The sequence below is a fragment of the Parus major genome, chromosome 19 (genome assembly GCF_001522545.3).
Source record: "Parus major isolate Abel chromosome 19, Parus_major1.1, whole genome shotgun sequence".
NCBI classification, from domain to species: Eukaryota; Metazoa; Chordata; class Aves; order Passeriformes; family Paridae; genus Parus; species Parus major.
In genome coordinates, this window is record NC_031787.1 from 6,902,032 (window position 1) to 6,910,310 (window position 8,279).

Here is an 8,279-nt window from a genome sequence, read left to right on the forward strand (position 1 = left end):
TCAAAATGTGAGTGTCACCTGTCAAAATGTGAGTGTCACCCGCAGCCCTGCTGTCCCCTGCCGCCTCTCCCCGCAGCGGGAATTAATTGCTCTCATTAGGAGATGCAAATGAGGCGGTCGGGCAGCAGCTCGCCTGTGCCTGGAGCGTTATTCCCTGGCCATTGTCTGGCAGAGCTTCCAGGTGAGCTGGGGCAGGACTGGGTGCTGTGGGGTTGTCCCTCCTGTCCCACCGCAGCTCCTGGGTTTTTGGGGGGATGGAATTTTTCAAATTCTCTGCAGAGAGGGGGTGACCATGGCGAGGAGGGACCCTGTGCCTGTCCCACCTCCTTGTCCCCACCGTGCTGACCCAAACTCGGGCACTTTTAGGGATGGTATTTGCTAAGGCAGAACTGCTGGGAGGAACCACAGCTGGGAGACCCAGTAATGGAGTGTATCAGCAGCACATTTTCACCTCCTTATTTAAGTGGTTTTTAGGGGTGGAGGTGTTTGTAAAAAAAAAAAATCCCCTCTTGCTTTTTTAGATGCCCATGGGAGGCTCAGTTCCCGGGCAACACAATTCCCATTACACCCAGCCAGTTTTGGGTGTCCCCTGTGCTATCCACAGGAGATTGCATCTGCAGGGCTGGGATCAGAGCAGATAGAAAAGTGATGCTTCTCGGTACAAGCCCTAATTTTTAATTATGAGCAAGATCTGGAACGTGCAGCAAGGAAGCAGAACTGATGTTTAAAGGCGCAGCAGCAGCACAAAACCACGATGGATTGACTTTGTCCTGACCCACGTTTCTGGTCCCCTCTCTGCCTGATGACACTTTAGTCTCGTTTGATGTCCAGCTCTGGTGCTGTGCTGCAGAATATCTGTGGGGAACAGCCCGAAGCTGCTCCTTTTCCACCCTGAATGTGGTTCCTGTCCCCTGGAGAGGCTCTGCCTGAGCAGACCAGTCACACACCTGAGTCTGGACTGGGCTGGGCTGGCAGTGATGGCTTTGGGGAGCGTGTGTGCAGTGCCAGTGTCCCCTAGGGTCTGGAGATGGGATAATCGGTGCTCTCTGATTGCAGCCAGCAGCTGGGCTTGGTTCTAAGGTGGGGAAATGCTGCCTCCTCCCAGCCATCCCCAGAGTTTTGGCAGGGGAGAGCAGGGGAGGAGGATTTGGAGGTTCAGGGGGCTCAGCCACCCACCTCCCGCTGGCTCTGCTCAGGAGCTGGTCCTGCAGCCACAGACACTGCCCCCCTCACTGGGACCCACGGGGATGCTTTGGTCTCCTTGCAGTTACTTGAAACCAGATGAGGACAAGAAATCCAAGCACAAGACAGCAGTGAAGAAGAAAACGCTGAACCCCGAGTTCAATGAGGTGGGTTTGGGGTGGGTGTGGTTCTCACCGAGGGGCTTTTCTCAACCTCAGACTTAAAAGATAAAACTCCCCCCACCTCAGTCACTGTGTGAGGGGGGGATTGGGGTTGGGTTCCCCGTGGGCAGCAAAGTCTGAGGAGGAGGATGAGCTGCCCCAGCCCCTGTTTCATCCTGATTCTACCTCTGCTCCTCCACAGGAGTTTTTCTATGAGATAAAGCACGGTGACCTGGCAAAGAAAACCTTAGAAGTCACTGTGTGGGACTATGATATCGGGAAATCCAACGATTTCATAGGTGAGTAGCACACTCCAGAAGGTCTCCTTGGCCTCTTTTTTATTTATCTTCATTTTCTGTGCCTCTTCCTTCTCCTGCACTCCTCCAGCCTCCCGGTTTGTTCTCCATGCCCACATTCATTCTCTCTGGCTTTCAGTTCTGCTTTTATCCCTCTCCTGCCCCTGAGCCTCTCAAGGAGCATCCAAGCAGGGAGAAAACACACCTGCCTCTCCCCTTCTGTTTTCAGATGTTTTCCTCTGAGTGAAAAACAGGTTTAACAGGGAGGTTTCATTTATCTCTGTTGGATGTCTGGGCTTGTTGTGATTTTGTTGCTGTGATTTATCACTACCAAGAGCCCGGTACCTCCGGCAGCCGCTGTGATTGCAGAGAGCCCTTGGCACCAGGGACAGGGGCACTGCCAGGGACAGGGACACTGCATGGGACAGGGGCACTGCCAGGGACAGGTCCCACATCCCAGCCATCAGGGGGTGGGGAATTTGGGCCGCATTTCACATCAGCTTGGATGCTGCGAGGATGCTGAATCACCCGGCTCCCTGCAGCATCCCCCGGTGTCCCTCGGCATCTCTCAGCATCCCTCGCAGAGCCGATGCTCCCCCCACAGCTCTCCCTCTCTCTGTCTCCCTCCCAAGGCGGAGTCGTGTTAGGAATTAATGCCAAAGGGGAGCGGCTGAAGCACTGGTTCGACTGCCTGAAAAACAAGGACAAGAAAATCGAGCGCTGGCACACGCTGACCAACGAGCTGCCGGGCGCCGTCCTCAGCGACTGAGCCCTGGGGGCCACAGCTCCACAGCCTTTGGGCTCCTCCCAGCTTTGGATCCGGGGGATCCCGGGACAGCCAGGACAGCAGGACACCCCCCAGCAGGGCCTGGCTGCAGGGAAGCCCTTCCCAGGGAAGAAGGCACAGGTGGTTTGCTCTGGCGGCCGCTCCCAAGGCTGCCAAGGCTTTTCCAGAACGCCTCTTTGCGCCCTGCCGCGCTCCCAGCCCCGCTCTGGAGCGGGCACGGCCACACTCAGCTCACACACACGCAGGTGTGCACCCCTGCATGCACTGCAGTCTGCCTCCTCTCCCAAATCCTGCCTCTACTCACTCACCTTCTCGCTGCCTTGCAAGTCAGTGGCAAAAATGAATGCGTCCGTCCGTGTCCGTGTGTCCGGCATCGGCAAAAGGCGTCCCTAAAAACACACAAAACACAGAACTGTCTCCTCGGGGCAGCTTGTGCCATATCTCTGGTGGTTTGTCAGTCTCTGTGGTTTGGGCCTAAACAGTCTTTTATGCATTTAAAGCTCCTCTGTTGGAATGATTGTGTAAACCTGGAAAGAGTGTTCGCTTTCCTTCCAGGAATGTTGTGCTCGTCCTCTCCAGTAACTCACGTGAAGGCAGCAGAGCTGTGCAGAGCACACTTTTCCTCCTGGATCACGTTTGGGAGGCAAAATAAAAAGCTCCCTGGAACAGCCTGGCTGTTCTTGCTTCCCAGGACTGGCAGCAGCCTCTCTCCTAATGAAACCATGCCATGCAGCAGCACGGCTGTTTTTCCAGCAAAGCCAGCTTCCAGGCTGAATTTTTCTATCATTTTTCCCTTTTTCATCCCTTTCCAATTCAATCAATTAATTAATGAAGATGCTGAGCCTCGGAGCTGAGCTGGAATTGTGTTTGTAGTTCAGCATGGCCGTGAGGTTGAGTCATTTTCTGCCTCAAACAGCATCCAAACCAAATAAATTTCTGTGTATGGCACAGTAATATTAATATGGCACAGTAATAATACATGAATATTACCATAATCTCAGATATCATTCTCTGTGATCTGTCTTGGCTCATCCTCATCCCACCAGACACCCAGTGGGATGAGCTAAAACTTTCTAGGAAATGCTGCACCATTCCCAAAATTTCTTGAAGCCTTTAAAGAATGATTTCTTAGGGAGAGCTGCTCTTTCCCCACGAGTCTCAGTTACCCTCAGCTTCCAAGCCCCTGTGCACGTATTGCCAACTTCATTTTTGTCTCTTGGGAAGCAGTGGAATCTCTGGAAACCTGTGTTTACTTTTCCAAGTGACGATCGTGTTACACCTTGTTACACCTTGTTTGATATTGGGGGGAGATAAAAGAATAAAAAAACAACATTCATAGGGGTTTTTTTAATAACTTAATATTTGTAATGCATCCTGCAGATATGCATGGATTTTATTTGAATGCTGGCAGCCTGTGGAGTCAGATGTTCCCAAAAATCCTTCCTGATCCAGCACTTTAAAACCTGGTTGGGGTCTGAGCCTCCAGGGAAGCTCCAGGAGCACCAGGTTGGCTGTGCCTCCCTTTTCTGGCAAAGTTCCCTTCAATCCATCCTTTTTTCCAGCCTATGAAACTGGTTTATGCCTGAGGTGGAGTAGGACGTGTGTGTGTGTGGGTTCCTTCACTTTGTGCCCCAGTCTTTTCTAAGTGGACACTGTCCCTCGTCCCAGCTGCATGCAGAGTTGGTGGTTGTCATGCCAGGCCTCGTGAAATGTTTGGTACCAATGTTTTGCTACCATGTGAAGGCTGCAGAAACCATCCTTACCTGCATCCTGAGAGACTTTTGTATTTCAATATTACCTATCTGTGTACTTTTGGTCAGATTTGTTAATATTTATAATGAGAACCGAAAATAAAAAAAAAAAGTTTAAAAAAATAAATAAAAAAAAAAGGTTGATGCTGGTGGTGCAGCTTTTGAAATTGGGGGATGGCAAGGATTTGGGAAGAAATTATTTTAAACCAGAGCATTAGGGGCTTCTTGGCACAGTATAGCATAAATACTATATATGTACTTACAAGTATTTATAAGTATATATATGGGGATATATATATGGGGATATATATATATATATATATATATATGAAGAGAGAAAATACATTTATATGGCCCAATTAAATATATATACTACATGTGTATTTATGTTTAATATATATTTAGTAGCTGTGCAGCCCAGCAAATCCAGGGCACAGGGAATTATCTCAGGTGCCAAGGCTGGGCTTACAGGAAAATCCAACTGGAAAGCATGAGTTAAAAAAAAAATATTTACTCAATTAAATGATGCTCTGTTCAGTCATCAGATTTTTGTTTAAGTCACTCTTTATCCCCTTGGGAATAAAGAGCTGATTATAAAAAGCGGGAGGACAAACCCTTCAGATTAAAATAAAGCTTAAGGTATTTGGATGCCAAGCTGCTCTGGGGCACGTCAGCCCCTCCTGCTCTATAAAGAGGCTCTGCTTTTGGGGAAGCTCACCTGCCCCAGGTGCTGCTGCTCCATGGACAGCACCCAGGAGCCCCCAAACAACAGCACCCCGGGGCCTTTTGATGGCCCCCAGTGGCCCCACCAGGGTCCCCGGGCCATGTACCTGGCGGTGGCCGTGCTCATGGGGCTCGTGGTGGCCTCGGCCTCGGTGCTCAATGGCCTGGTCATCGTGGTGTCCATCAGGCACAAGAAGCTCCGCTCACCCCTGAACTACATCCTGGTGAACCTGGCCGTGGCCAACCTGCTGGTGACGCTCTGCGGCAGCTCCGTCAGCCTCTCCAACAACATCAGCGGCTTCTTTGTGTTTGGGAAACGGCTCTGCGAGCTGGAGGGCTTCATGGTGTCCCTGACAGGTAAGGAGATAAATTCCAGACCTGCCTTGGGCTCTGGCTGATGCTTTTGGGTTTGGCAGAGGGGCTTTGGAGATGTTTCACCACCTACAGTCAACACTTTGAGGTTGTGAAACTCGTGTCCTTCAGCCCTTGGTTAGCACTGGGAAGGGCTGGGGAGAAGGTTGGCTGTGCCAGGTCAGTCCTGGTCTGGACAGAGTGGGAAATGCCACTTGAGAACATGGGGAATCCTTGTCTGGGATGCATTTCATGGGTGCTGGCTGCTGTACCAGCACACCTGGGGCTGGCTGTGCACCAGGGACAGGAAATTGAGCAAAAACTCTGCTTGAGGACACTCAGTTGTTGTAACCACGAGGCATCACAGCCACCCATTGCCAACCTCATTTCTAAGGGCCAAAATCACAGTTGTCCCTGCTGTGAGAGAAGCAGTGCCAAAATCACAGTTTTTAACGGCCAAATATCACACCTCTCCCTGCTGCAAGGAAAAAACATCCCACTTCTTGTTCAAACAATATTTACTTGAACTAAACCATCATCAACCAGGTGCCAGCACAGGCAGCAGAACCTGTCCCTGAGACACAACCCCTCGCTGTCCCCCCAGGCATCGTGGGGCTGTGGTCCCTGGCCATCCTGGCCTTGGAGAGGTACCTGGTGGTCTGCAGACCCCTGAGAGACTTTCGGTTCCAGCACCGGCACGCTGCCAGCGGCTGTGCCTTCACCTGGGGCTGGTCCCTGCTCTGGACAACCCCACCGCTCCTGGGCTGGAGCAGCTACGTGCCTGAAGGTAGGGGAGATGTGCATCAGACTCTGCTCTCTTGTCTTCTTGCGTCTTGGTTTGAAGCCCGGGGTAGCTGGAGAGTGTCTGTGCTGGAGTTTAAGGGGTTAATAGCTCCTGTTAATATCTCCTGCTTGCTCAGCCAACACTCCTCCCCTTGAGGCTGTTCTTTGGAAGTTCCCCAGCACAGGACACTCTGCAGGCGTTCTCACTGGAGGCAGGAGCTGCTCTCCCTGCTGGAGCAGCACCCAGTGCACACCCAGCCCAAAGCTGTCCTTGTCAGGGCCTGGCACAACTCCACAACAAACCACAGAGGGCACCTGGCCAGCCAAAAACCCCAGTGGCTGATCTCCAGGCCCTTGGGGATGGAAAAGTGAGCGGTGCTTGGGTGGCACGGCTGTTTTGGAGCCCATCCTTGAGCCCTGATCCAGGCCCTAACTGGTTTAGGCTCATCCCCAACCTTTATTCCAGGCCTGAGAACCTCCTGCGGGCCCAACTGGTACACGGGTGGCAGCAACAACAGCAGCTACATCCTGGCCTTGTTTGTCACCTGCTTTGTGATGCCCCTCAGCCTGATCCTCTTCTCCTACACCAACCTGCTGCTGACCCTGCGGGCGGTAAGTGCGCGCCGTTCCCAAAGCGTCTCCATCGGGATGAAGAGCCTCAGGGCAGGATCTGGGGACAGCCAAAGGAGCTGGCACCTCCTGGCGCTGCCATCAGGGCTCCCAAGGGATGGAAGTGCTGTTCCAAGCTGCTGACAGGCACCTCCCTCTCTCCCCAACTCCCCGCAGGCCGCGGCGCAGCAGCAGGAGTCGGACACGACGCAGCAGGCGGAGAGGGAGGTGACACGCATGGTGGTGGCCATGGTGGTGGCCTTCCTCACCTGCTGGCTGCCCTACACCACCTTTGCACTGGTGGTGGCCACCAACAAGGACATTGTCATCCAGCCAGCCCTGGCATCCCTGCCCTCCTACTTCTCCAAGACAGCCACGGTTTACAACCCCATCATCTACGTCTTCATGAACAAACAGGTGAGAAAGCTCCAAAAAAAAGCACAGCTTCACTGGGGGTGCTGGAGAACAGCTTGACAGGCCCAAAAATCCTGGAGGAACCGTCTATCCTATTTGCAAGTGTGGTCACTGTGTGTCACCCAGGGTTGCTGTGTAAGCAGCAAGGATTTGGGGAATAAAATGGAAAGGGAGGGAGGAGCCTGTGAGACTGAACAAGAGCTCATTTTCTGCTTCCATGGTTTTATGGGGTCAGGCAACTTAATGTTGGATCACAAGCTGCTCGTTGAAGGTACAAAGCAAACAGAATGAAACTTTTATTGTTCATAAACTGCAGAGTTGGGCTGGGAATAGACAGAGATCTTTCCCAAAATATAACCAGCATCCAACCTGCTGAATCTTGAGGTGACACTGAATTTCTGCTGCCACAAATAACCTGCCCCTTCCTTCCCTGCCCAGTTCCAGAGCTGCCTGCTGGGAATGCTGTGCTGTGGTTACCACCCCCGAGGGATGGGGAAAACCTCTCCAGCTGCCCCCAGTCCCCAGGGTGCTGCAGAGGGGCTGAGGAACAAGGTGACACCATCCCACCCCGTGTGACAGCTGCCACATCCTGCCTGCACCAGTGCCAGCTCCAGGATCTGCCTGTGCCACCCACAGCAGCACAGAGGGGCTCAGGGTGGAGCTGGTGGGGGGATTTCAGAGGTTGGAGGGGTCCCCAACAAAAAACAAACAAACAAAAAAAGACATGACAGTGTCTTCTTGTAGGCGAGGAGCCATCCCATCATGGGAGAAACTGTAATTATCACTACTCCACTCTCCTAAAGAACCCCCTCCCTCCCAGCCCCTCACCTTGGAGCCTTTCAAGAACACAAAATAAAAAATGAACAGTAATTTCTCCTCAGTGCACAACATCCCAGATTTCTGTTTGGCCCTGAGTCAGGTGGAAAATGATCTGTCACCATCCCCAGACAGACCAAGCCCTGTCTGCAATGTCTGGTCCTGCTGTGAAGTTCAGGGAGATGCTGCAAATCTGGCAAAAATCCAGCAGGAATGTTTAAGAGCCAACTGTGTTAATAAACACTAATAAATACTGAGCAGTTCATCTGTTTCATTGGCTGATAGAGGGTTTGACAGAAAACACATCACCTCCTGCCACCAGAGCTGGCACACCCTTCGTGGCAAGTGCCACAAACATCACTGCAGAAAGCCAGAGGAAAAACAGATGCAAAGTTAATTTTTTTTT

The 8,279-nt window shown here is 52.0% G+C and overlaps 2 protein-coding genes across 2 annotated transcripts in view; both read left to right on the top strand.

Moving 5' to 3' along the window:
* The window catches only part of DOC2B (double C2 domain beta), a 28,748-nt gene extending 25,074 nt beyond the window's left edge, over window positions 1-3,674 (top strand). The window contains exons 7-9 of the mRNA XM_019008650.2: window positions 1,264-1,349; window positions 1,546-1,642; window positions 2,272-3,674. Of these exons, the coding sequence (XP_018864195.1) occupies window positions 1,264-1,349; window positions 1,546-1,642; window positions 2,272-2,408 (320 nt within the window). The 3' untranslated portion in view covers window positions 2,409-3,674. The remainder of the gene's footprint in view (window positions 1-1,263; window positions 1,350-1,545; window positions 1,643-2,271) is intronic.
* Window positions 3,675-4,917: 1,243 nt separating this feature from the next.
* LOC107212694 (pinopsin) lies at window positions 4,918-7,820 on the top strand. The gene is made up of 5 exons (XM_015646225.2): window positions 4,918-5,257; window positions 5,856-6,038; window positions 6,501-6,646; window positions 6,821-7,060; window positions 7,496-7,820. The coding sequence occupies exons 1-5, from the start codon at window positions 4,918-4,920 to the stop codon at window positions 7,631-7,633; spliced, it is 1,047 nt and encodes a 348-aa protein (XP_015501711.1). The 3' UTR covers window positions 7,634-7,820.
* The last annotated feature ends 459 nt before the right edge of the window (window positions 7,821-8,279 follow it).

What these genes read in the sequence shown, in the direction of transcription:
- LOC107212694 (XM_015646225.2), top strand. Translation starts at nt 4,918, where the DNA reads ATGGACAGCACCCAGGAGCCCCCAAACAACAGCACCCCGGGGCCTTTT. An exon ending in TGCTGCTGACCCTGCGGGCG is followed by an intron (nt 6,647 to 6,820) that starts GTAAGTGCGCGC and finishes AACTCCCCGCAG; the next exon opens with GCCGCGGCGCAGCAGCAGGA. An exon ending in ACGTCTTCATGAACAAACAG is followed by an intron (nt 7,061 to 7,495) that starts GTGAGAAAGCTC and finishes TTCCCTGCCCAG; the next exon opens with TTCCAGAGCTGCCTGCTGGG.